Source organism: Neolamprologus multifasciatus, chromosome 2 (genome assembly GCF_963576455.1).
Source record: "Neolamprologus multifasciatus chromosome 2, fNeoMul1.2, whole genome shotgun sequence".
NCBI classification, from domain to species: Eukaryota; Metazoa; Chordata; class Actinopteri; order Cichliformes; family Cichlidae; genus Neolamprologus; species Neolamprologus multifasciatus.
In genome coordinates, this window is record NC_140440.1 from 7326992 (window position 1) to 7354565 (window position 27574).

The window sequence follows — 27574 nt, forward strand, 5'->3', positions numbered from 1 at the left end:
AGTCGAAGATCTTTGTAGCTCCCTGATTAATGTTCAGACGATTGCTGACTTTTTCCAGGCTTCAAACTGAGTTACCGGCTTCTGTGTGAGACACAAAATGTCCTTACAGTCCGTCGGGAGACAGCAGGATGGATTTATATCTTGTTTACTTTAGTAGACATACACTATTTCTCAGGTTTCTGGGATTTTTTAACCAAAAGCGACCGAAACTTCGGTGTTTGTTCAACTTCTGGGATCTAAGCAGCTGTTTGGCTTAACCGGTTAACTTGTCATAATACTAGTAATAATAATAATAATGGATAATAGCGGCGAAGTCTCCAACGACATTCGGACTGTTTACGCTGCTGTTTCCAGAGAAGCAAACTCTGACCTGAAGAATGGACAGCTTTTCAAACTTTACAAGAGGAGGTGGTTTGTGCTGCTGGTGTTGTGTCTCCTAAACTGCTCCAACGCAACGGTGAGTCTGTGAAAGGTGAAACCAGGTGTGTTTATGAATACAGGTAGACACGGGACATGTGGTGTTCCCCCTATATGTTTGTTTGACTTGGTATAACTCCCCGGTGGTGACGTTAGTGTTAAACAGGGTGTGCTGAGCTCCTCCCGCAATCGTTGTCCTACTTCCTGCTTCCACGGGACTCCTCTTCCCTATGGGAGCTATTGTTCCGAGGAGCAGGTGTCCCCACTTCCCGTTTAAGGCCCTCAGGCCATAAAGAGTCATTCCGTGGCTGATAAATAAGGCTGATAAGCAAACAAGATGTAAATCTGTGCAACAGGGCTGACAAGTACAGTGTGCCAGAGGCGGAGCTAAAAAGGACACATGGGGTGGCACTGACATCCTTTTGTACCCCCCACCCCAACCACACGTCAATGCAACCATGGATAAAGGACTAATCAGATGCCCAAACCACTTCAACGGCTTCATTTAGTCTTGCACGGTAATTAAAGGGGAGTTTGAAAATGTTAATCATGTTTTCAGTAATTAAATGTTGCATAAAGCATTTTCCTTTAATATAAGCATCCACATATCTGTGCAGAGTGTACACCTGAAACCTATGTTACAGACCCTGACCAGTGCATTTATATGTGTTAGAAAAATGTTTGCTCCCATGTTTCTATTTTCATTATATCATGTTTTCCCTATATGATGACAGTGGCCATGAGAATTGATGATATGTTGTGGTATCTATAGAAAATCTGATACTCCCTAACATTATTTATTTCATTTTCTTAACTTTATTAATTAATTATTGTCCCTAATAAGACAAATAATAAAGAAAAGAACAGCAAAAAACTAGAGAAGGAGCCTGTGAGTCAAGGGGTGCGATATCACAGTCTTGTTTTTAAAGTAGAGAAGATGGAAAATCTGTAATTGCATTAAGAATTGATTTTACAACCTTGTCTGGTGTTTTATTCCACAACATAACAACAGCTGTGACTCAGACTACCTTAGTAGGTTTATTGTGGAAAGTAAGTTTTTACTCAGCGTGTCAGCGAAGTTTCCACAGTGACGGAAAAGTGAAAGCTGTTAGCGGTTGTTGTCTTCCTGCAGTCATTCATAAAGTGTGCACATAAGCTGTGGCTTCTCTAAAGCAGGTACTGAAAGAGAAGTGATCTGTAAGCCTGACGGAGCTGCTGTTGGAGTCTTTGCAGAGTTAACAGGTGAACATTTCTGCCCACGGTGTCATGACAAAGAACAGATTTTGTTGCTTAAGAGCTTACTAGAATGATCAATCAAATATCAAAGTGCTGGGCCTATAAAGTAAGTCCCTCTTAAGTTAAAGTTCAAATTATATTAATAATGATACTTAGAAAACAGAAGGTCATAAACCAGTTCTTCTAATGCAGTTTATTTCTGTTTGTTAGTTTATTCTAACAGACCTTAAAAGGTGCTACAAACATGGAAAAACATAATCCCAAGTTATGAATAATCACAAATCTAAACAATTTTATTTCATCATCTAACAGTTTTTACAAATTGCAGATAAAAAATTTGTTGACATATTTAAATTAAAACATTTTAAATATTGAAATTAAAGTTTCACTTGTGACAAGATTGCATTAACTGTAATCTCCACAGATAATTTAGGATTTTTCATTTTTGGCGTGTTAGCATCGCATGTTGCCTACAGTTATACTGCACGCCTTGATGCTTTTTAGGTGTCCGAGTCTGCATGAAATCTAAATTTAGCACAGTTTGAAACGTGGAAGCATGTGGGATTGAGAGGAAGCGATACTCTGATCTGATATGACCTGTGAAATAACAAAACAGGGGCATGTGTGAAAACCGTTTCTAGAAGCATTCCTCCCTGCTGGGGACAAGACTGGCATTGTGTGTCCAAATCAGCTGACCAGCTCCCGCCAGCTCGGCATGAATTAGGATTTCTTCACCGTCCACACAATAGAGGACAGGACTGGAACTGCCTTTGTGGTCTCGGTGTAGAGTTTACAGGTCAAATTATTCAGTTTGTTTGTGTATCAGGCCAAAAACACACATATACACATGTGCTGCCTGTTTCCAGGTGAATTATAGGTTATATGTGTAGTAAAAAAAAATCCTGGATACGTTCCTTTTTAAACATGTTTAAATAAGCGTTACATTGGATTCTGTCTGAAAAGGTGTTACACACACGGATAATTTAAACCTTTTAAGCAATAGAAGTATAAACATGTCCTGGCTTGTCTTGAGAAGCTACAATTATTAAGTATTTTATATGTTTGTCATGAAAATAGGACTTCTTTATACAAATTCACATTAGATTCGAGATATTCCAGCTATTTTTAGTGCACTTTTTAAGTTGCTCTACACGAAAATCACACAGTGATTAAATTACAGTAACAACATGGTGATGTTTATCAGGTACAATTCTTATCATGTAACACGGTGTAGTCTCAGCGGGAGTGTGGGTAGCTCCTACTGCTTAGTACGTGTGCACATTAAAGTTTCAGCTTGTTCTTCTTCTGCAGATAAATTCACATTCAAGACTTCTCAAAGTAAAGCCCTACTTTAAAAAAAGTCTGGAGGAGTTTATTAGCAGAGAAATGCAATCTCAGCAGCAATTTTAAATAATCAAAGATGTCATTATGTGAATACATACAGTTCCTACATTTACAATGAGTTTATTTGTTACATTGGTTTACTGTCTAGCAGGAGAGCAGCTGTTGTTTCCTTTTTGTCAGCACAGCATGTGGTTTTAGTCGTAGCTTATAACCGGCTTACACAACCGCAGCTCTTTTTTTGAAGTATTTTTCATCCATGAGGATTTTCCCACTCATGTCTCCGCTTTTGATCGACAGCAAAACTACAAAGACTAATATAATTTACCTACTTTACATCCAACTAGAAGTTACAAACCTCAGGTCTTCACTCAGTTCCTTGGACTTTCCCATTGGTCTGAGTGTTGGTCAATCCCATAAGTGTTGTCAAAAAAGTAGAGAAAATAGAAACTACCAGTTGAAGTCAATTGTTAAGTTCAAGTTAAAAGAAATTGTAAAACCTTCAGCACCACTTATTAAAAGATTTGAGTGAGTATAAGTGTGTATGTGAGCCTGTGTAGATTAGAGAACATCCTAAATAAATTCAAACTTGTGCACCAAGTTCATACTTTTTTAAAGCCATCAAATATTTATGCTGTTGAATCATTTCATCCTGGAAAAAGAACAGTTCAGAGAAATCACTGACAGCCCAAAATGAACATGACATTCATGCCCATGATGGGTGCATATATAACCTTCTCACCACAAATGTAAGTGCTTCAAAATTGTTCTTGAATAAATGTTGTAGGCCTCTATTGATAAGCTCACTCTTATTCATCCACAATCAAGGTGAAATATGAGAGAATTTCTAAAGGCTGAAGTCTTTTTGTTGAACATGTCTTTTCACCAGCTCAGCACAGCATTGTATGAGTATGATGAAAGTGTCCTATTATTTCCTGTCTCATGCATGCTAAGTGGTGTCATGTGAGGGCAGACACGTGACACTAGGAACATAAACAATAGAAATCATCTCCTTCTCATGTGAGATCAGCGTGTCTTGTCACTTCCTTTCTTTTTCTAAAGTTGTGTCCAGATCACAAGACTAAAACAGGCTCCAGGCATCTGATCACTAAAGTGCACCTGCTTTAGGAGGAGTGACCACTAAGATGATGTACTGAAATAGGGATGCTTTGTATATGTCATGTAATCGATGATGTCTAACAGAGTGGTTGTTAAATATCCACCCAAATGATTTGTACCTGACTGGCACTGTGATAAAGCACTTTAGTGTAATTATTGTCCACCTGCACAAAACTAAGCTGACAGCACTGAATGGAAAGCAGCTTCTGAAATATCCATGTTGGCACGCTGCTGAAGTAAACCTTCGGTTTTACCTTTTTTGACATCGCTGACATTTTAAATTGCTGGCTGGAGTCACTGCAAACCTTTACACACTGCAGATTTACAAAAGGTCGTTCAGGCTTTGCCCTGTCTGCTGTGGTTTTTCTACGATGGATCTAAACACGCAGCCTGCCATACTTATCATATATGAATATATAGAAATGCACTGACCATATTTATATCAGGAACACAGCCAGATCTATCAGGTCTAATGTATTGTCAGTTATATTTACTCCTTAATTTCTTTAAATATATATTTATTTTTATACACTTCTTTTATTTAAGATATATAATTTTTTTTTTTTTTTTTGATTTCCCTGAAATGTTGCCCTGCCACATTTAGTTCGTACACTTTGTATAAACTTCAGCCATTATCATGCATTTTTTTTGTCCTTTTAATATTTTGTACAAAATCTGAATGAGTGATAATCTTCATAAAAGTAATTCATTGGACCTCCCGCACTCTCACTTATATACATGTAGCTTTCCATACTTCCATAAAAAATATATTGGTGTCTCCTCAGACATGGCTTACCTTTGCACCAGTGGCGAACCAGTCTGCCCAGTACCTGAAAGTTACTCTGGACGAGATCAACTGGCTATCACTGGTCTACATGGTGGTGGCCATACCGCTCAGCTTTGCAACCACTTGGATGCTGGATACTCTTGGACTGAGGATAACGGTACCAACTGCCTGGTTTTTTTTAATATTATATGTTTTAGTATGAGACGGTAAACCTCAGAGCACAGTGTGAGGTTTATTCTAAACTCTGGAACACAAAGTTTTAAGTGAGCAGTGAATGATTTTAGAAGAGAGAAGAAACCGTCCAGGGGAGGATTTTAATAGTTTAGAGCTAGTGCTGTATGCGTGCATATAAACATAGGCTTGATGGAAATGGGTACAAGTTAAAAATGAATGAAGCCTGAGATATGGCCATTATATGCTCCTTTCATCCTGGAGTCATCTCCCAGGAAAAATGTTGTACAGGAAATTGTCCCGCAAATTTGATTTGTTTAAAGTAAACGGAAGATGAAGTGAACTGATAAATGCAGCAGTCAGACCGGAGTCAGCTTCCCAATAACCAGTTCAACCAGCCATAGGAGAGGGAGAGGAGGCGGATGACCGCTGAGTCAGGAAAAATGGATTGCTACCTCCAATAAGCACGCAGGCCATTGGCAGCGGTAATGTTTGTTAGCATGTCTGATAACGAGAAACTACAGGAAACTTTGGAGACGAGGTGTTCATGAAGGAATTTATTCTTTTTCTCTGAATCTAGTGACACATAATACAGAGTAGGTGAGTTGCAACTGAGCACCAGTGAGTGCAATGACTCTGACACATGTTTGTTATAGTGGCATGATTAATAAAACTATGAGTAATTGAAAATGTTGTGGACTGCTGTTTTTAGCCCAGAAGGCATGCAAACCCCTACCATTTATATTTGTCACTTCACCCACATGACATCCTGTCCCACCTGCTTCTGACCACACCATGTAAGCTAGTTTTACTTCGTGAATCTGAGATTAATTGCACCTTTTTAAAGATGAAGACCTCCCACTGTCTTGGACTGATCTTTGAGAAGACCTTCTGAAACTGTCTGACAGTTATTTCACTCCCAGATATGAAGGGATTTTCTCCTAAACTTTCACCCTTCTGCCCTCTGACTGTCACAGCTGATCCTGGGTGCCTGGCTGAACATGCTCGGAGCCGTGCTGCGGTTCCTCGGCACGCTTCCGGGTGAGAGTTTTAAAATCCAGTACCCGATAGTGATGTTGGGACAGACCCTCGGCGCCTTGGCTCAGCCCCTCATCGTTTTTGCTCCCACAAAGCTGGCAGCCCTGTGGTTCCCCGACCATCAGCGGGCCACAGCTAACATGATCGCCTCGATGGGTGAGTGATTTTACCTTTCACACCTTCAGTACAGCATCTACAAACCTGTGCAGATGTTCTGCTGTGTGTTAGTCATGTGCATGTCAAACAACAAAGGAGCAATACTGTTTTTATTTTATTTTTATGCCAAAAAAAATCTGTTATGGCAGTTTTAATTAAGGAGTTCACAGAATTTGGCTTTTGAAGCATTTTTAAGTTTATACTTTCAGGCAAATTCCCCAAAAAAAAAAAAAAAAATTAAAATATTTTTGAATTTGATAAATAAATGTAGACTTTTTTCCAAAGTTAGTTTGAAATTCTAGAGTGTAAATAAAGCCAGTGAAAAGGAAACAGAGATATAAGGTATAGAAATATAAAGGATAATAGTCTGTACAAAGATGGATTAATTAGAAACCACTTTACCTTTATGTCTCTCTCCATGTTGGTTTTCTGGAATAAAAATGGCCAGTTTTGATGATGGATCGGCATAAATTGAATGACTGCATCAAACTGATAAATACCTGTTAAAAACTGCTGAGTAACAATCTAATCTAATCTTTTTGGATGCTTAAAATAACTACTAAAAAAAAGCATCAATCAAAGCAGCCAAACACCAAACTTTGAGCCTTTTTGAACCAAACCCTGTCTACAGCTGTTATGAAGCTGGAAGTTATCTATGAAGGTCAGATCTTTAACACTGGAGTCTGTGGGCACTGAGTTGTGGCTCCTGATTGTGGTGGTTCTTGTGTTCTCGTGTAACATGTGGGCAAACTATGGCCTGAGGGCCAGAATCGGGCTGTGGACATCTCAGTCTGGGCTCTAATGTTCACAAAGCAAAACTAAACAACCTCAACCCTCGTGTGTTTTCTGCAATGAGATAAATTTGCTCTAGTGGTAAATACATATAAATGAAACCTTCATACAGCATTTAAATGGATTGCTTTATGTTACAGCACAGCATATAGACAGAAAAAAGTCCAGATTTCCTCATAGAAAGTTCTAGGACCTGTTTTAACTTGTTGGGTGATAATTTTTCATCATTAACACTTTTACTTTTCACATGATTTATTCCTGAGGGAATATTTTTTCCAGCTTTCATGGAATTTCTTGACAGCAGGAACAACAGAGCTAACTTTAAAAATTCTTTTTCTTTGTTGGTCACCTACTAACTGTGCAGTTTTAGAAATGTGAAGGCTGCTGATGGTGGTTTTTACCCCTCACCTGTAAACAGCCGATGGGGTAATGTTGTGATGCAGGCAGGACACCCAAGTTTGTAACTGCGATAACTCAACATAACTCTTGTGAATGCATGAACTTAAGAACAAGGCTACGTAACATTCTAGCCACCACCACCATTTTTAATTTTTTTTATTTATTTATTTTTAAATTTTAACATGCGATAAATAGAAAATGCACAATTAAGGACAGGGAGACTTCAAAAGTTGTCATGTTTCTTAATCCTTTTGGAGTTTTAATGGGTAAAACTACTGTAGTTAAAGGCTGGTTTGATCATCATGGTCATTCTTATTTTTTGTGTTGTGCTTATGCTCCCTGAAGGTTTGCTTACAAAGCGCTTTCATTTTAGCATGTCAGCAAACTCCTGTGTGGACGCAGCTGTTACATTATTAAAATGACTACTAACAAGGTCTATTGATATGTATGCCTGTTAAAGACATTAAAATGGGAAGCTGATGTTAAAGGGTGATTAAAGGTCAGATATGTTGCTCAGATGCTGTGTTGTGTTGTGAATGAAACAGGGAACAGAAAGTGATATAAGACAGCAGTAAAACTCCAAATCTCTTTTTTGTCCTCAGCTAATCCCCTGGGAATCCTCCTCGCTAACATCATCTCTCCTGTGATGGCTGAAACATCTACACAGATCCCAAAGCTGGTGAGTTTAACAAAGAAACTTTTGGTGTTCAGAAAGCAGAGTACTCTGTGACGCTTATAATAAATGAGAACACCAGTAATCGGAAAACCGGGTTTGGCTGGTTCATAAAAAGATTTGTGAGTGAAGGACATTGGTGGTTGTGACAGATCCCCAGAATATTACAAGACAAGTGCTCTAATACACTGATTGGCCACAACATTCAAACCAACAGCACAATGTTTGGCCTCCCATAATGTTTGTGCATCAGGCCCAGATCCTACAGGATAAGACAATGCTGTGTTATGTGCATTAAGCCGAGAGACTCCTGTCCTCGGGGAGTGCTATTTTTGTTTTTTACCCAGATCTACACTGTATATTAAAGATGATGGAAGCTCCTAGCATCCACTCAGACAACAGAAAGTCAATGATGGCAACTTCAACTGACGATGGTTAACATAACTGCTGGCGAGTGGGCGGGTCCTGATTTACATTTTTCTCAGCTTTGAGGTGAGCAAATTGAAGTGCAGTTACATTAGGCAACCAGAGCGTGGATTATGCACTATAGCCAGCAGGGGGCATGTCCGCTAGTCTAGCCAGGTTATTTTATAGGTTATTATAGTTTGTAGTTACACACGGCTGTTCATTCTGTAAATTTAAGTCAAAACAAGCATTAACCCTTTAAAGCCGGTCAGAGCGGGCACGCTCCGTTTTGCGTAACTATTTTTAAATCCTGGTAGCACTGCAACCACATAAGCTAGCGCAATAATTTTTTTTGCATATGAAACCGGAGGAGTTGTACTTACATCTTATGCCATCAGCTTGTCCTAGGTCACGGTGTCCTTCCACATATAGCTTTGCAAAAACTGCATAAAAAGCGCTTGCAGCAACAAAAACATAATATTCCAGAAACACGCCGATCCGATCAGCTGTTCATAACACTTCCTACATCCATCAGCGTGAATTATTGCATGTCCTCCATGTCCTGCCCAAAACCGGAAGTGACGTCATTTTGTGGAAATGTAGTTTTTTACCATCAGGGCCTTATGAGCCTATACTGGTGTTTTTAAAAGTTATGTTTGACTTTATGACTTTCTGTGTCGTTTCTGGGATGCTTAGGACTCAAATTGCACTGCTGGAAATAGTTTATTTTGATGCATATGCTGTTTTTTTTGCAAATTTGCATTATAATATTTATTTTCGTTTTTCTTGCCGTATATAAAAATTGGTGTATTTCAAAAATAAAAATATAAAGACACTTAAATTAAATTTCCTGTGGTGGGAAACTACTTTGTGCAACTTTTTTGTATTTACAGTTTTGAGGGATAAGCCTCTTAAATTTCTCTAACTAGAAATGTATGTTAAAAAAACAAAATCGATTTTCGATTTTTTTGTAGTTTATTGCACTTTTTTGCAATGTATGTAATTACTATGCACTTAATGCAGACATATTATTAAAATTTGGGCTATAATGGTTGTATTGATGTATATCAACTTGAAATGCTCCCAAAAATGGCACTACAGCATGTAAAAATATAATATAAGCTCTGGCGGACTTGGTTCTATGGTAGGTCTTAAAGGGTTAAACAGGGTAGCTTTTTTGTTGTGATTTATGAATCGTTACCATAGAAGCGTAAACCACTCTTCAGTTTCTCAGATCAAAACTTGGATGGCAACAGCTAAAACGCTCAGCTCGAGTCATCAAAAATGCGAAATGTCCATCATTTATATACAGTTTGTGTCCCAAGCATAAAATTGTATTAATAGAAAATGATTAATGTTATTCATTTCACCTGTCATTGTTTTTAATGTTGTGGCTTGTCAGTGTACATAAAACTGAAATATGGCTCTGGTCACCTCGGCTGCTAACGATGATAAATGGTGTTTGATTATAGCTGCAGTCACCCATTTATCATCACAATATTTGTTTTTCCTTTTCTTTTGCTAACCCTTCTTGACTGGTAACTGTCTGGTATGGGCGAAATTATTAAAACCTTTAAAAAGCTCTTGTTTTGGATTCAGGTGATTGCTACAGAGAACTGTGTGACTGCACCGTCTCACCCTGCACTCTGCTTCTGATCTCCTCACCTTCTAATGATGATAAATTGTGTCAGATAAGGTGCAATCACCCATTATTCTTTACGTTATGTGTGTTTCTCTCCTCTTCCAGCTTCTAGCCTATGCAATACCGACATGCATCATCTGTGTCCTAGCAACAGTGGGGATACGCAGCAGTGCCCCCCCAACGCCGCCCTCAGCCAGTGCAGAGACCTCCAACTCGGAGCCGTTTGTACAAGGGATCAAGCTGGTAAGAAAACACAAAGCAGAAAAACACAAAACAGAGCCTGAGGTGTCTCATCAAGCCATATTTACTGATTTACTGGTTAACTGATATTTCAGTTATTCTAATCTCTGAAACTCAAGATTCATTTGGCTTTAGAGTGAATTTCAGTTCACAGTTCTGTTCAGTTCTGGCCCTCAACTTTACTGTTGTTTCACACTTTGGATCTGTTATTAGTGTGGTCAAAGCTGGCCTAGTATCATGAATAACAAACTAAAGACCTCTGCTTCCTGTGAGCCTAACCATGGAGGGGTGTTTAAGATGTTTTTAGACATATCCTACAACTGTTAAGCTAGTCCTGCCTGTAATTATCTTACTGTTACAGTTAGTCAGTATTTAAGCAAATAAAAACAAGTCTAATTAATGCTATTAAAAAACACAATCCAGGTAAATGTTATAACTTCAGCTGCTCGGCTGATTTATTTCTGATGAAAATGTAGCTTAGCACTCTTCATGTGAGATTTTCTTTTCTTTTTTGCTGTAAGTGATTATGAATTTTAAAAGCTCAAATGTCTAAAATATTTAATTACATAACTAATATAATATTCTTTCCATACACGTGTTTAGAATAGACAGTGATTATAAGTGATCATTAGCCTGTTCTGCATCTCCGTCTGATGGTTTAACCCCACCACCACTCCAGCATCCACCTGCATGCTCCTGCAGTGTAATTACTCTTATCCCTTTAATTTCTCTGCATGTCAGTTTTGTACAGAGTGACGCCAAACTGGAGTTATATTATTCTTTAAGCTACTTAATTGGAAAGAAAATGTCAAAACCAATCAAACAAGCACCTAAATGACGTGACAACAAAACCTGAAGTATCTACCTCTGTCATTACTGGTACACTTCAGCAAATGTAATGATAAACTCGGATAAAGCAAATTTTGCTTTTTTGATACCTTTTTAAAAAAAATTCTATTTAATTTGATTTATATAACACCAAACACAACAGCACTCACCTCAAGGAGTAGTATGTCATAAAGTAAAGAACCTTCAATAACAGCAAAAAAACCCAAACAATCAAGATGGCCTACCTGGAGGAGATTAGGGACCTGGAGACCTGGTGCCAGGAGAATAACCTCCTCCTAAACATCAGCAAGACTAAGGAGCTGATCGTGGACTTCACCACAAAGCAGGCGAGGAATTACAAACCCCTCATCATCAGTGGCACACCAGTGGAGAGAGTGGACAGTTTCCGATACCTGGGTGTCCACATCACTCAGGACCTGTCATGGTCCTGCCACATCAACACCCTGGTTAAGAAAGCCCGTCAGCGTCTCTTCTTCCTCAGAAGACTTAGAGACTTCCATCTGCCACTGAAGGTGCTCAAGAACTTCTACTGCTGCACCATCGAGAGCGTCCTGACGGCAAACATCTGCACCTGGTTTGGGAACAGCACCAAGCAGGACAGATGAGATCTGCAAAGAGTGGTGCGCTCAGCCGAACGCATCATTCAATCAGAGCTCCCTGACCTGCTGTCCATCTACACCAAGCGGTGCAAGTCCAAAGCTAGGAAGATTATGATGGACCTCTCCCATCCCAACAATGGACTCTTCTCACTGTTGAGGTCTGGGAAGCGCTTCCGCTCCCTTAAGGCCAAAACAGAGAGAATGAGGAGGAGCTTCTTCCCTCAGGCTATTTAGGCCCTGAACCAGGTGTAGGGCTGGACTCTCACACACATCACATCACCACACGCACCACCACACTCTTCCTATAATCCTATAATTCCTATAATTTATAACCTTGATAATCTCTTTCTGCTATTTGCACTTTTAAGTTAATTTGTAAATTTTGTAGTAAATTGTAAATACTGTAAAACTTTTTTCTGTCATTTAATGGTCGGGCATTGTACTGCTACAAGCATTTCACCCCCATGTCATACTGTGTATGGTTGTGTGTGTGTGTGACAAATAAAATTTGAATTTGAATTTGAATCAACACCCCCCTTTGGGTGAGCTCTTGGCAACAGTGGGAAGGAAAAACTCCCTTTTAACAGGAAGAAACTTGCAGCAGAACCAGGCTCAGGGAGGGGCGGGGCCATCTGCCGTGACTGGTTGGAGGTGATAACACAAAATAAATTAACAGAAAAACTCATAACTTAGTTAATTTTCTTAATTTATGTAGCACCAATAACAATAGCCAGCAATCAGACTATTCCACATGAGCAAACACCTAGGAGCTTAGCGATAGTGGAGAGGAAGAGCCCCATTTTAACAGGAAGAGACCTTCAGCAGAAACCAGGCTTGGGGAGGGTTGGCATCTGCATCTAAGAGGAGCATGGAGAGACCACGATCAACAAACTCAACAAAACACAAACTGCAGGAGGGAAGACAAAAGTTAATGACCAACACTTGCGGCATCTGACATTGACATAAATAATAAATGATAATGAAAATAACGATCAATTTCAAACCCCACTGACATTTCCAGCAGCAGCAGTGATTTCGCTGACAGTGACATTTGCGAGCGCTCGTCTGGCTGCACTGATGCCGTTTCTTCCTGCAGCGACTGACATTTCCATCGGCAGCAGTGACGTCTCTAACAGAGGCGGCGATGAGTGTCTCTGAAGTGAGGATGTTCTCTCTGCATCCGTGACATTTCCCCCCCAAACGTGCTGCTCATACTTTCCCTGCACCTGCTGTGATTATCTCTCTATACAGTACGCAGCTTTTGTTATTAATGCGAGTTGCACAGTGCTGATTTTAGCATCTTATTCCCCAACAACACAGTTTGTGCGATATGCCTGCAGGCTCTGCACAAATGTGTTTGCATTTCCTGTGCCAGGTGAGCGTGGAGTCGCAGACAGAGTAAACAGCAGCCAGCATGCCGTTGTTTCACCGCTTCATTTCATTTTCTTTGCACATGTTTCCCTTGTTGATGTTGCTGCAATGCGCTTGTTTTCCCCTGAGGCTTCTCTTACAAATCGTCCGGTCTGTTTCTTCTGTAGTTACTGACGAACAGAGCCTACCTCGTCCTGCTGCTTTGCTTCGGCTCAGGGATCGCCGTTTTCACCTGCTTCTCCACGCTGCTGGATCAGATCCTGTGTGTCAAAGGATACACCAATGTACGTATATGCCAGGAGAAAGACTCCAAATCAATATCATCGAAGGATAAATGAAAAAAAAGCAACCCAGACAGTATATTTGAGACTAGATGGTGGTGATGTTACAGCTCTCAAACTGAATAAATTAAGAAAAATGTTGATGAATGTGTAATTTCTTTGCACGGTAATCTAACATCTTATTGAACGAAGTGAAAGAAAGCTTTTCCCAGTCTTGCATAGATGCTATTTGCTGTAGAAAACATGACTTATAACAGTTATTTACCTACTGAACCTATCAAATCTGACCACTGCAGGACTTTGCTGGGTTGTGCGGCGCCCTCTTCATTGTGTTTGGCATCATCGGCGCCGGTATTCTGGGTCTCTATGTCGACAAAACCAAGAAGTTCATGGAAGCCACAAAGATCAACATGAGCTTCTGTGCTGTGGCGTGCATCGCCTTCTCAGTGGTGAGAACATTCATTTATCACACAAAGAAAAGTAGCTGGTCTCTGACTGTTCGTCAGGCCAGGAAGAAGGCTCTGCATTAAGACTTTTGATAGTTACACTCACTGAGTGACAAAGGTAGAAAGTAACGAAGTACAAATACTTCGTTACAGTACTTAAATAGAATTTTCAGGTATCTGTACTTCACACGGAGAGAAACGAGAGTGAGGTAACTAAGAGATGGAAAACGATGTAGGAGGACAGGAGAGGAAGACGAGAGGTTAGATTTAAAGGCAAGGACTGCTCAGTGGTGTTTGATAAACTGCAGATTTAAAGCTTGCGTGTGATGTCTTCATTTGAATTTTTATATAACGTGTTTTGATAAATTATCAAGTGTGTTCACACTAGCCAGTGTTTCATGATCATCCCTCCTGTCTGCTTTCCCACTGACCACTGCTAATACTACCTCTGATGATCTTGGCTTAAGTATGCTTCAGTCCGTCTCAGCATTTCAGTTCCACCTCAGCCTCCTTCATTTCCTCTTTCATGCACAAAGCACTCTTGCAGAGCACGATGTTCTTGTTTTTAAGCATTTTGTGGCTTTATTTGTGAAGCGGGGACATGCTGTCCTGTCACATGCTGTATAGATTTGTTAATTACTTACAGTGATTTTCATGGATACAGCTGTCATTGCTTAAGAGTCCTCTTCCAGTTCACACAACTGTTCCCGGGCTCAGCATATAAACTAAACTTTGGATGCTACAGATCGGCTAATGTGAGAATGACGTAATACTGGGTACTGTTTATCCTAAAAAAGTCTTGATCCTGGATCAAATCAAGCGACTGTCAAGTTTATGAAACTATTAAGGCTTTTGTTATGATATGGAGTGTAAACTGTGACCATAAAGACGGGCGCATAGTGAGCAGGAATAATCTATGGCATAAAAACTATTGGACTGATTGATAGATCTCAAAATGGCCATTCACCACTGAAGCTGGCTCCAAAGGTGAGTCAGTCGCCAGTCTTCTGCTGTTGTTCTGAGTTTTAGAGACTGCTGCAATGGAAATCTAGGAAATTATGGATATTTTCTTTTTCTCCTCTGATTTTGATATTTAATATGAACATTAATGCTGAACTCTTTTCAGCAGGATTGTATTCATTTCACGACAGATTTTAATGATTATTTCTTAATCTAAAGTATTTTTTGTGTGCTGACACACAAACCATGCTGTCAAAAATGTGCTGCAGATTGTTGAAGTAAATTTTTTGCCTATATTAAAACTGGTAAACGCCTCTCGCAGACTAACGTACAGTTTTTTCCAGACAGACGTTTATATTTGCCTGAAGTGTGTGTCAGACAGAAGTTGAGGGCGCTTAAAGGAAATGGAAAGAGTCAATGTTTGATGTGCAAACACTTTGAAGAGAAGGCTTGTTTGGTCTTTTTATCAGGTTATGCTGACAGCTCTGTTATGTTAATGCAGTGTTTCAGTAAAATACAGCATAAATTAAAATTTTATATCAGGTTATTGAGAGGACATCCACTACATAAAGAAAACTGTCTTCAGACGCGGGATTTATATGCAGCAGACAGTAACTCAAATAAACACAAATAATTTACTCCATATACTTTCTTAAATGCTCAAAACCCTTCTTCTCCAGTATTATGGACAAAATAATGAACTTTTAAAATGATCGTTAACTGGTATAAAAGACAAAAAAACAGTGATGTGAATTTGAAAGTCTCACACCATCTAATGTGTGTTACATAAATTGAAAAAGTAAACTTGAAAGTCAGGAAAATGTTAAGTTATGAATATAGTAGTCAGGTTTTTTTTGCCCTCCTTGGAGCTCACATTTTAAATTTTATGGAAAGGCATGTTTTCATCACAGGAAACTGAGCTAACATTAGAAAAATCCACCGAGGAGCCACTTTGGTCCATCAGTAAAATGACTGGCATATGCTCTCACACATTTGCAGGTGCGAGGAAGGGAACAAGGAAATGTGTAGCTTATAAATTAAATATAAATATTTAAAAATAATAATAAATACAGCCTGTATGTAAATACATCTAAATGTACAGAGTTGGATATGCATTAAAATTTAGGTACTAGAAGACGAGCGACTGGTATGAATCATTGACTGAATTTAATCAAAGCTCTCCTATAAACACTTGAAAACAAGCTTCGAGAATCTCCGGGACTTTATTTGGATATTTATTCTGAAGCATTAAAGGTCAGTGGTCATCAAGAAGGCTGCGTGTTGTCAGTGAGAGGTGATGAAAAGTTTTAAAAAGCTTTTTCTCTCACAGGTCTTAATTCGTCTCCCACTCTGACTCTCAATTCTAATGTGTCTGACTTAATAGAAAGAAATTAAAAAGCCGCGGGTGCCAGCGAGCCCCAAAAATAAACAAGTCTGTAGTTTATTGATTGTAAACACAGTTAAACAACCCCTGTTTAAATACATGAGGGTGGCAGAATATTAAGAACGCTCGAGAGTGACCAAGAGTGGCCATCCAGTATTATAGTAAACCTTCACCTGAGCTTTAAAACAAAAAGACTCAGGCGACTCTGTTGATGTACTTTAATATGTGGAAAAAACATATATTATATTGTATCAAAGCCTAAAAGACCCCCTTTCTTTCTGGTCCCGGCCTCTCAGGTGTCTCTGATGCCGCAGCAGAAAGTCGCCGTGGCCACCGTCTGCTCTTTCTTCGGCTTCTTCGGTTTTTCCATCTACCCGGTTGCCATGGAGCTGTCGGTGGAGTGTTCATATCCCGTTGGAGAGGCCACGTCAGCTGGACTCGTCTTTGTATCGGGGTACTAATGTCTGAGCAACACATACATATGGTTTTATCTCATTTTTTTTAAAAATACTGGAGTTCTTGCAAAATTCTGCTGTAAATTATCCTGAAGATCGTAAAACCACTTCAGAGACAATATGAGGAATGTATTTATCATCTACTTGTGTCTTAAAGTCTTATTAAAGAATGGGGGGAACTAAATTTTCACTAAATCTTCAAACGATGCACAGAGTCATCTTAGAAAATTTTTGTCTAGTTTTTTCTTTTTTTGGCTTTAATTTTGCAGGAGATTGCTTACTGTAAAAATCAGCTGCCTAGCTGACATCATAACAAATGGCTTTCATATTTGTGCTGTCACCTGCAAAAAGTTTTGGGTCACTGTTGTGGGTGTTTCAGTAAAATGTAGCCTGACTTCACCTGGAGATGCACTCAAAGGCTTTCAGCTTTTCATGACCCATTTAAAAAGTTTGTGCTGCTGTTGACAGATCATGTTATATGTGCCTGTAGTCGACCATGTGCCTCAGAGATTAGATGGTAAATAGAAAAATGTGACGTTGCAGTACTGAGACTGATGTGACAGTTTTCTTCTTCCAGACAGGTTCAGTCGGTTGTCTACATCGTCCTCCTTCAAGCTCTGACCACACGGCTCGCAGACTCTCCCCTGTCCACCTGCGGGGAAGCAGCCTTGAGCTGGAAGGGTAGGTTGCACGATGTTACATCAAACCGCTGTCTGCTGCTGGTCGGTTTCAAGTTTATTGATGTGCATTAGTTTAATCTGAGGTCCGTGCTGGATAGAGTCGGTCCCAAAGTCTCAAACTCTTTCATGGCATGCATTTCTAATTTCTCTTTGCTATTTGGGCTGATTGGGGCCTGATGAATGTAAAAACAAAGAATTACCTGATTGTTGTTGTTGTTGTTTTTTTGTTTTTTCTGTACCTGATTTTGGTTTCTGAGAAAAATGAGATCCACATATGAGGACATTCGCTTGAAAGTTTGATAGAACAGTGACAGTATAACGTCCTTGTAAGTGATATCAGGCCCTTGTAGAGCAAAATTTAGTATTTTGGTCTAAATAACCCAAAATGTGATGTCCACATATGTGGACACAAGGTCCTAGGAGGTTAAACCAAGTTTCCAGTTTTAATATTAAGCAGATCCACCCTACTGCAGTCACTGTTCAAAGCTGACGTCCCAGCTCATCTTTCAAATATCATGATCCATTTAATGATAATTTTCTGTTACTGACTGAAATTCTTTTTAATGTCATTTTACTTGATCAACAGTTCAAAACATTCATAATTGGGATAAACTCATTTCTAAGAAACAAATGTATCAAATCCAGAAAATATATTGCAGTTTTTATTTCCTTTTTGTAGCTCAGAGATTATCAGGGGTATGAAGTCCATAAGACCAATCAGTTCCTGTTTAAATTAAAAAAAAAAAAAAAAAATTGCCAGACAAGAAGAGCATTATTTTTCTCATTTGATGAGGGATTCAGTCAAAAAATAAAAGAACAAGCGGAGCTGTCGGAAGAAAAATAATCAAATTAAATTTCAGTTCTATTAACATAGCGCCGATTTCACAACAGGACTCTTCATACTCTATGATAGGGACTGCAATCTTAGAAAGACCATTCTATGAGCAAACACCCTTTTAATAGGAAGAAACCTCCAGCAGAAACTGGCTCAGGGAGAGGAGGCCATCTGCTGCAACGAATGGCGGTGAGGCGAGGAAGACGGGGCAAAAGACACGCCGTGGCAGAGAGCCAGAGATTAATAATAAGAGCAATTTGAAAAAATTGCCCGACTTTTTACATTATTAGTATTTCTACCATGATCACAGTGGGAATTACAGCACATTTAAAAAAAAAAAGAGTCATTAAAACACTTTACTCCAATTTTCACACATAATGCTCACATTGAACCCTTGGGTGGGCCAGTTTTGACTTTGGAGCTGTATGAACCTAGAGCCACGTACACAAGAAGCCTCCGTGAAAGTGGAAATGTTTTGTAATAGACGTGTAGTGTCTTTGAGGAGAGCGTTTGGACTAAAACTCGACCTTCCTGTCATCTCCTACCCTCAGTGCCCACGATGGTGATGGCAGGGCTGTGCACTCTGTTCACCTGCTGCTTCCTCGTCTTCTTCAACACCCGCTACAGGCGACTGGAGGCAGAAGAACAAGCGACTTACGGGACCAGAGAGAGCCAGCATCTATACAGGAATGAGCACCCTCCGTGGACGCGTGAAGCTGCTGACAATACAGAGGAAACATGCCACTATGAGTGAGAGCAGAAAGGTACTCGAACGGATGATCTGTTTTTGTTTTGATTTTTTTAAATAAAGATGTTTGTGTGTGGTTTGATTAAGTCACAAACTTTTGGTACATTGTTGGATGTAACAAGTAAATAATCCAAATTTTCAATCCTCAAAAAAAAAGTTTAAATTATTATTTTCCAGCCACTTTGGCATGTAAATAATCTGTGTCAATACATGTAAATAATAATAATAATAATATTAATTATGAGAAGAAAAAGAAGAAGGAAATTATTTTAAAACAGGACACTGCACTTTTACTCACTCAGATTTAATACAAAGGTGAAGAAATGTTATCTCAAAAGGAAGTTTGTTGTGTACACGGGTATAAAACACCCACTCACACCTGACCAGGTACAGTAGAGTAAATGGTAATGGGAGTTCGGTGCTTTGTTACAAAACCTGCTTTTATGGATTAAGTTAAATTTCACATGTAGACCACATGTGTCAGCATTCATGTATCCACTGTCCTTCAGTGCACTCCACTTTAGTCTTACAGTCTTCCTTTGAACAGCAAACATGTAAAGGTCATAAACTGTGAGTCACATGACTCAGCACACTCGCTCGTGTGCAGGTTCATTTTGACTCTCAGGGACTGACTTTGTGCCGTCAGTCGGCAGTGAGAGACTTGACTTGATAGATCGTAGGAAGGAAACTTGCGTACATTTTTGAAAAATCACTAAAAACCACAAATATTCTCCAGATTAACTTTACGTGTTAAACGGGTTTTCTGCAGGTTTCTGAAAACTGTTTTTCAAACATGACAACCTGAATGTTGTTAAAAATAAGCATAACAATATCTTTCTACTGCTGTAAAAAATAAAATAAAATTTAGAAATAAAAAAAAAAAACTCCTAAAAAGTGTTTTAACGACTTTAATGCTTTTATTTTTGTAAATGTGTGGCCTTGTTAAGGACTGCAGGTGTGCAGATGTTTTAAAACCCTTGAATAATGTTGTAACCTCACAGGTGAGACATATGTGGGCTTTGTGCAATAAAAGAAACCAGTGTTTCAGCTGTGGGGCACTTTATGACAAAAAACATGTACACAGTAAATAAGAACACTTTTCTAAATCATGTTCATTTTATTTTTTACCATTAAATTTGTTCATCTTTTCTACTTGAGTTTGTTCATGTTACTGAGTTCAAATTTGATGCTTTCTTTGAGCTAAGAGGCAACAGGACAGGATACTGATGCTTTGCCTCATTTTGTGCAAAGGTTGACCGGACTGTGCAGTTCACACTATGTTTGAGTACCTTGCAGAATCCCCCGTCTCTACAATAAATTTCATTTGATTCATCCAGTTTTATGGCATTAATTCATGCAGTTCTCTTAAAGTCCTAAAACAGCTTCTTATTGTTTATTCAGATTCAGCTTTGCAAAACTAAACTGCACTGCCATGTTCTTTTTAGAGACAAGAGGCTGTGTCCTCAAACTCTTCCTAACACGCAATACTTGATCAGTCTTTGTCTAATTGTACTGTTATCAAATAACATGCTAACCGAGGCCTGTAGAGTCTGAGGAGTCATGAGTTTTCTGGAGTTACTGACTCGGTCTGCTTGCTTCAATCTATGGGGTGAATTTCTGCTCCTGTGATGATTGTGGAATTGTCTGAATACGCACCCGATTGCTCCAGAGCAGCAAACTGACAAAGCTTCTGCATTTATAGAGGTGCTCAAGCTTGCTGAATATAAATGAAGTGGATTAGTTTAGCAGTACCTCAGCAGTAAGGCTGTACTTATGCACTAGATGTTGTGTAAATGTTTACTTGTCCTTTTTAGGCATTTATAACAATATTTCAATTTTTATTTACATTGGTATGTTCAGATAACCTCAAACTGGATGCTCCCCCCCCATTCTGTATTTTCATGAAGACTCAATAACACAAACGAGTGGATGGATAAAGACTCTGTAGAGCTTTAATTATTTCCCAATTCCACATAAAACAAATATAAAAAAGTAGAGCACTCTCTAGATTCAGAATCAGTCAGAACCAACCTGGAACCTCCCTTCCTATGAAGATTATTTCTCTAGCTCCGTCTTCATACAGTTTTTAAAAAGATCCATTCATAATAATACGGCCAGGAAGTAAAAATAAACTAAAGAGAAAACAAAGAAAAATACATCCAAAAAAAAAAAAAAAAAGGAGCGCTACCACAAATTAAAGATTTTCTCAACAGACATCCTCTGATGTGGCTGCACATGAGTGAAATGAATGGCACCAGACAGGAAAATAAAAATAAAACTGAAGAGGAGATTCTTGATGCAAGAGCTGGTTTTTCTAATGTGTCGCTTCATCACATCGGGTGAACACAAGTACACATTTCATCGGGATCGTGCGTCTCAAAGCTGCAGGGCGCAGAACTGCTGGTACACGGCCAGGATGTGGTGGTCAAGCTCGGCGGTGAACAGCAGGTTCTCCAGGGTTCCCATGTACTGTTGGATGGTCGCGTGGTGCTGCAGAACGAGGGGGAGACGTCACAATAGAGTTCACAGAGTGAGTTTAGGGTAAAGCTAGCCTTGGTTTCCATATTCAGATACATTAAAAGGTACAGAACTTAGCAGTGTGTGGAAAGATTTCTTTTTTTCCCCCAAAATGTCTCTTTTGGTAGTAAAGGGTTCCCGCCCGTTCTCTTGTTGAACTAAAAGCCAACTGGAACTGAGTAAATTACATAAAGCTGGCATGTTTATATTGGCTCATGTCCAGCACAGCAGTATTTGTCTGAATCGCTGATTTGTCTCATGTTTACAGTGCTACTCTTAGCATCTTAAAGCATGCGCCTGAGCCTGAGGTTCTGCTGGACATCTCTTCCTGTTAAAAGAGTTGTTCCTTCCCCCACTTGCCAAGTGCTGCTAGGTCCCTCAAAATGAAGGGCCATTAGTTTATAGCAGGGGTGGGCAACTCCAGGCCTCAAGGGCTGATGTCTTGCAGTTTTTAGATGTGTCCTTGATCCAACAAAGCTGATTTAAATGGCTAAATTACCTCCTCAGCATGTCTTGAAGATCTTCAGAGGCTGGTAATGAACTAATCATTTGATTCAGGTGTGTAGACCCAGGGTGAGATCTAAAACCTGCAGGACACCGGCCCTGGAGGCCTGGAGTTGCCCACCCCTGGTTTATAATATAAGGAACCCCTATGTTGTTAATTAAATAAGAAAAAAAATTAATTGGATAATAGAAGACAAAAAGTAGCCTTTATAATTGAGATTCCAGCCTCTCAGCTCTATCAGATATTTTAGATTTTTAGAGTCAGAGTGGCTCACTTTGCATGTAAGCACTCCTGGCCTGCATGCAGTGTGCTATGCATGCTTGAAATTACTTTTTTTTTTTTTTAATGAAAATGTGGCAGACAACTTCGTCATTTATATTTTCTGATTTTTCCAAGTAGCTTTATGGATGCCGAAAGTCCCATTGAACCTAATAATGTGTGTGAAATTTGTGTTTCTCTCAAAAGTCTTAAAACTACAAAGAAAGTCAATATTTACTCATCCAAAGAAAACTAAAATCAGACTAAGTAATTAATAAAAGAAATCTAATGATGATGTGTGTGAGAGTGTTTTGTGCTTTTACCATGAGAAAGATTTGCTGCAGCCGCTCGATGCAGTTTTTGTACCAGGGCGTGCTGATGTCAACGCTGCCCGTTTCACAGCGAACCAGGTGCTCCGTCAACAGCATGATGAAACGCTAAGGATGGGAAAAGCCTCATTTAAAAATGCTTTTATGGAGCAAGCTTTTATCTTTGCATTTTAATCTCTTCAGCTCGAGAAAGAAAGAGTCAGTGGTGAGCAGTGGTGACTGTCATGACGCTGGCAACCATTTTAGCCTACACGAATCCAGGAAGTTTAACAACTTTGGAGTATTCAGTTCCAGAAAAACTGATCAGTCAGCTCTGAGTGTGTTCACTCTAAGTGATTGCATTTATCTTTTAAAACATCATCTGTTACTGTGGTCCAATATGAGCTTTGACCTTGTCTCTCTAATGAGGAAATGAAAAAGTGTCAGTCAGCTGCTTTGGTGACGAGAGGAGGAGTTTAACTTCCGTTGTTGGGGAACTGAGAACTTAAAATTTTAACTCATGGTTAACAACCTCAGTTTTTACTGATTCCACTTTCTGGAACACAACCCTAGAAGAAAATCAATTCTGTTCAGAGATTTTTTTTGTCTAATCCCAGAATTTAATCCGTCCCCTCATTCTTCCTTCACCGACATTTGACTGAGCCGGAGGAGGCGGGTCGGATTCAAACCCAGCAGTTGTTTCATGTGTCTTCACTTGTGATGACATAGATCTAACCCTTTCTACAGTGCTGTTAGCACACAATGTTTACCTTCTAAGGAGCAATCAGCTGCAGTGATGTGGGGATCTGCTCAGATTTAGCACAGACACAAGCCACTTGACACAGGGCCACTAGAGGGCACTACAGAAGATTAAATCCCTTGTTTACTTCCACCTGCAGGAGTTGCATAAGTTGGAGAGCTGGCAGCAGCAGCGCTGCAACCTGGAAACCGGTTAAGTAGTTAAGAACATAAACTGTAGTCTTCCGTACCTGGAAGATGACAAGGAAGAGGTTTTTCTGCTCGCTCTGAGCAGACTCCACCTTCTCCTGGAGCCTCTCGATCTGCTCCTCCAGCTGACCCTCCTCATCTTCACTGTTCTTGTCCATTTCCTCGTCGTCCCCGCTGTCGCGCTAGTAGTGAACAAAAATTTGAATTGAATTCATTTTACACAATTTGTTCATTATTTTAAGTTTAACGTTAAAATAATGATGATTGCGTATTGGGGGGGAGGGTTACCCTCTTGTGCTGCTGTTTCTCCAGTTTGTCTTTGGCCTCCTCCAGCTCCTTCTGGATCTTCTGCACGTGTTTGTTCATCTTTCGGATGGTCGAGTGCAGGATCTCCCAGATGAAAAGTCTAGATGAGGCACAGAAAGTCTTTCAGTTTACAGAGAAGACGCTGTGCTCGCGTCATGAGAGCTAAAACCTAAACATCTGCGTGTCCCACCTGGTGAACTCGTGGGCCATGTCCTGAGAGAAGAGCCAGTTGGCGACTGCAGCACAGTCCACAACCTGCGTCCGAATCAATTTGTCCACCAACACGGCGATCATCTGCCAATCAGCAGAGTTTACATGAACCACAAAAAAAAAAAGAACTGGCTTCATTTACATGCTTGTGGATGTCACACTGTTTGTTGTACCTGCGGGTGGTTCCTCCACACTTCATACAACACTTTGAGGAGGTGCAGCTTTCCCTCGTCACTGTTGGCCAGAGTCTTCAGGATCTCGTGAAACCTGAAAGCAATCAGACGCAGGTGAGGCCAGCAGCTCTCCAGTCACTGCATGTGCATGAGCATAAAAAGCAACTCAATTAAATAATTTTCCTTTTATTCAGCTCTTAACAAATAATAGTTTCTGGCACTTTGTATAACAGCAGAAAAACATCTGATGCATCTCTCTGTATCATAGCTGAATACAATACAACATTTTGGTGGCAACAGATGTTCCTTACTTGCCGAGTGCACTGAACGAGTGGCTGAAGGATTTGGCTGCTAGGTTGAGCAGAGTCTGCAAGAACACGTCGATCTTCAGAGGATTGAAGCTCTCGCCCTCGTCTGAAGGGACCGAGAAAGAAATGTAATCAAAGAAGAGAGAAGTGTAGGAGAAAGACAGCACTGCACAAATGAACATTTCATGCAGGAGCAAGTAAAACGAAACAGGAAACAAACCATCATCATCTTCCTGGTTGGGGTTGGGGACCTCTTTGAGGACGGTGAGGATCTCTTCGTTAGATGCTCTGTTCTTGATGGCGTTACTGACAGTGATGGACATGGGGTAACCCGGTAACGAGGCTATGAAGCAGCAGAGTCCAGTATTTAGTTATCAGTCTGCTCCTTTTTGTTTTTAAGTAACAAGAACACAAAATGTCTGGCAGTCTTACAGGCGGTGTCGTCTGGATATTTATATGTAAAGATGGGGTCAGCAGGAATGAGGGCCGAAAAGGTTGGAGGCACGATGTCCACTATCCTCTGGTGGTATGAAAGTCTGCGATTAAAGCAGCACAACAGAGAAAATGAGCAGAGAAATGAGCAAAAACACAGACGTTCTTTCCCCTACAATTTTCTAATCCAAAGGGATTTTTTAAATGTTTTCTTGTTATTGTACTCTCTACCCAGCCTTACTTCTTCCCTATAGTAGCCCTGATACACAGTCACAAACACTCAAGATAAAGAAGATAAACCCTCTCTAACTATATTACTACACCTGACTCTCGTGTCCTGATCTCCTCTAAAGGACTGGAAAACTCAAAGAAAGCATAAATAGTGCCCCAATACCTCATGCACTTCTCCAGAACCTCTTTGACAAACTTGGGCTTGGGTTTCTCTAGATCCACGGTCAAGCAGTCAGACCTTTAAGACAGCATGATTTAGATTATAATATTAAAAAGACAAAACATATATACAGCCACTTTAAATGCTCCCAGTCAGTCACTCACCAGTCATCCCAGCTCCATCGGAACTGGAAGTTGCTCAAATGATGAGAAAACCAGTTGATTAGTCTGCAAAAATTAGCAGTGTGATCACATTAGAGTTAAATGAGAGTCAGGAAACCTCTTTGTACTGTTAAAGTTAAGATACAGAAACATTACCGGTCTATGCAGGTGGTGTTCATGGTGTCCAGTCTCATGTAAAGCATCTCTGTGGCTTGGGCCAACTAACGGGCAGGTGTTAAGGCTCCAATAACAACTTCTAATTGTTAAACCTTTAACAATTTTCCAACTATAGTGTGTTTTCTACAGATGTGCTCATTAAGACAAGTCAAATCTGATCTCCACTTGTGTCCTTTCACAGACACTTCTACTCATTAAGCTCCTTGTTGTGTTACAGTTAGTGAGTACAAGTTAACTGAACTGCCCATATGAGTGAATGTGCGTGAATGGTTGTCTGTATCTCTGTTGCCAGCCCTTAATCAGGCTGGCAACCTGTCCCGGGGCGTACCCCACCTCTCGCCGTATGGTAGCTGGGATAGGCTCCAGCCCCCCTGTGACCCTGACAAGGATAAGCGGATGAGAATGGATGCCCTAGAAGAATTATTCAATTTGAATAATATGTGTTTTTGCATTGTCTGGTGCATATTTTTGCTGCCTGTATTAAATTATTATGAAGAAAATGTCACAGGAACAACAGAGAGGAGAATCCAGTCACACATTTGACTCAGTTGCTAACCTTTTAGCCCCACAGCCAAGGTTACCCACGATAAACTATTTCACCAAACTCTCAGTGTCTCAGTAGTGAATCCTGGGGTTTGAACATGGATTACATAAGACCGACTGCTAAAATACTTAGGCCCTATTAATCTCTAAAACGAATCTAAATCTAAATTAAAGATGGCCACGGTTGCCTTTTGCAACAGTTTGGTGTATTTAATTCAAACAAGTGTTCAAATTTCTCAAAGGAGCAGCTAAAGGTTATTTTTTAACATAAAATAATCAAGGATACGACTTGGGGCAACGATCCGGGCTGCAGTTTGCAGAGCTCGATCAGCAGTGTGGTATACATGACATCGATGTGAGGCGGCGAGGGCAACTGGAAAAGTTCCCCAAAGATCACCTAAAAGAGAAAAAAAAAAGCCAGCAGATTAGACTAAAACAGCTCTGCACTGTTTTTACTTTTTGATGCCAGAAACAAGAAAGAAAATATACCTCGACAATATGATAGTTGAGTGGGATCTTATTTTTCCCTGGGTAGCTGAGGAGCTGGGCAGCGCTGAGCGTTAGAAATAGAACAAGAAAAAATGAGTTTAAGCATTTTAGTAAAAAATTTATACGAGTGACTATTCATTCACACATTCAGGTTTAAACAAAAAACAAAAAGCCCTCATTACTCACCATGTTTTCCTCTCTTTCCAGTGAGTTTTGATAATGCAGTGCAGGTTTTCCTCTATAACAAATCTCTCCACTGAATGGCTGCCGGGCATAACAGGTCCCTGAACAGAAAGAGATGAATATGTAAAAAGTTGCAAAAGAAGAGTTTGACAAGCAGCATTTTATCTGTAATGAACCTCTGGGGCGTCGGTGTAGTCAAACATGCGGAAGATGACCCGGGGCATGGGGTACTGGGCGTCGGGCATGTGGCCCGGTGGGGTGAAGGGGGGCAGGTTGTGTTGCAGGGCCTCGCAGAGCACGCTGTCAAAGGCGATGTAGGGACGAAGAATGTGACGCTCCTGCCAGCGGTCTTTCTTCAGCTTCTGAATCTGAGCCCAAAGGCAGTCCAGGTACTGGAGGAAGGAAGATACGATCCGTTTACTCAGACGAAAACAAACATTACTGTATCCAAACAGCAAGCTCTAGTAAACATGAGGCCATAAGGAGCCACTTTTACTGTTTTGACCATTGCACATATTTGCTGTTGTTTAACCGACTGCAAGACTCTCACCTCCTCTTGTGGATGGGGTTTATCTGCAGTCCACACCTGCAGCATGGGGACATGGGTCTTTACTCTCCTCCTGAAAAATGTGGATGTAGCC

At 40.0% G+C, this 27574-nt stretch overlaps 2 protein-coding genes across 4 annotated transcripts in view; one reads left to right on the top strand and one right to left on the bottom strand.

The window, feature by feature from the left end:
- slc49a3 (solute carrier family 49 member 3) lies at positions 1-19030 on the top strand. Of its 3 annotated transcripts, XM_085177901.1 has the most exons (11): positions 347-457; positions 1594-1659; positions 4899-5057; positions 6049-6265; positions 8059-8135; positions 10282-10419; positions 13403-13519; positions 13813-13965; positions 16603-16760; positions 17339-17442; positions 18828-19030. In XM_085177901.1, the coding sequence occupies exons 3-11, from the start codon at positions 4989-4991 to the stop codon at positions 19028-19030; spliced, it is 1236 nt and encodes a 411-aa protein (XP_085034027.1). In that variant the 5' UTR covers positions 347-457; positions 1594-1659; positions 4899-4988. The 3 variants fall into 3 exon arrangements, with proteins under 3 accessions (XP_085034019.1, XP_085034027.1, XP_085034036.1); XM_085177893.1 differs by lacking the exon at positions 1594-1659 and having other exon boundaries at positions 1-457; XM_085177910.1 differs by lacking the exons at positions 347-457; positions 1594-1659 and adding an exon at positions 468-935.
- The window catches only part of ncbp1 (nuclear cap binding protein subunit 1), a 13795-nt gene continuing 3904 nt past the window's right edge, over positions 17684-27574 (bottom strand). Inside the window, exons 7-23 of the mRNA XM_085177883.1 lie at positions 27484-27553; positions 27110-27325; positions 26937-27034; positions 26751-26814; positions 26548-26658; positions 25698-25762; positions 25545-25607; positions 25384-25458; positions 24990-25093; positions 24778-24900; positions 24561-24663; positions 24250-24343; positions 24057-24160; positions 23849-23966; positions 23602-23742; positions 22628-22741; positions 17684-21514 (exon numbers count right to left, since the gene is read on the bottom strand). Coding sequence (XP_085034009.1) covers positions 21401-21514; positions 22628-22741; positions 23602-23742; positions 23849-23966; positions 24057-24160; positions 24250-24343; positions 24561-24663; positions 24778-24900; positions 24990-25093; positions 25384-25458; positions 25545-25607; positions 25698-25762; positions 26548-26658; positions 26751-26814; positions 26937-27034; positions 27110-27325; positions 27484-27553 — 1777 coding nt within the window. The 3' untranslated portion in view covers positions 17684-21400. The remainder of the gene's footprint in view (positions 21515-22627; positions 22742-23601; positions 23743-23848; positions 23967-24056; positions 24161-24249; positions 24344-24560; positions 24664-24777; positions 24901-24989; positions 25094-25383; positions 25459-25544; positions 25608-25697; positions 25763-26547; positions 26659-26750; positions 26815-26936; positions 27035-27109; positions 27326-27483; positions 27554-27574) is intronic.

What these genes read in the sequence shown, in the direction of transcription:
- slc49a3 (XM_085177893.1), top strand. Translation starts at nt 296, where the DNA reads ATGGATAATAGCGGCGAAGTCTCCAACGACATTCGGACTGTTTACGCT. An exon ending in GGACTCGTCTTTGTATCGGG is followed by an intron (nt 16,761 to 17,338) that starts GTACTAATGTCT and finishes TTCTTCTTCCAG; the next exon opens with ACAGGTTCAGTCGGTTGTCT. An exon ending in AGCAGCCTTGAGCTGGAAGG is followed by an intron (nt 17,443 to 18,827) that starts GTAGGTTGCACG and finishes TCCTACCCTCAG; the next exon opens with TGCCCACGATGGTGATGGCA.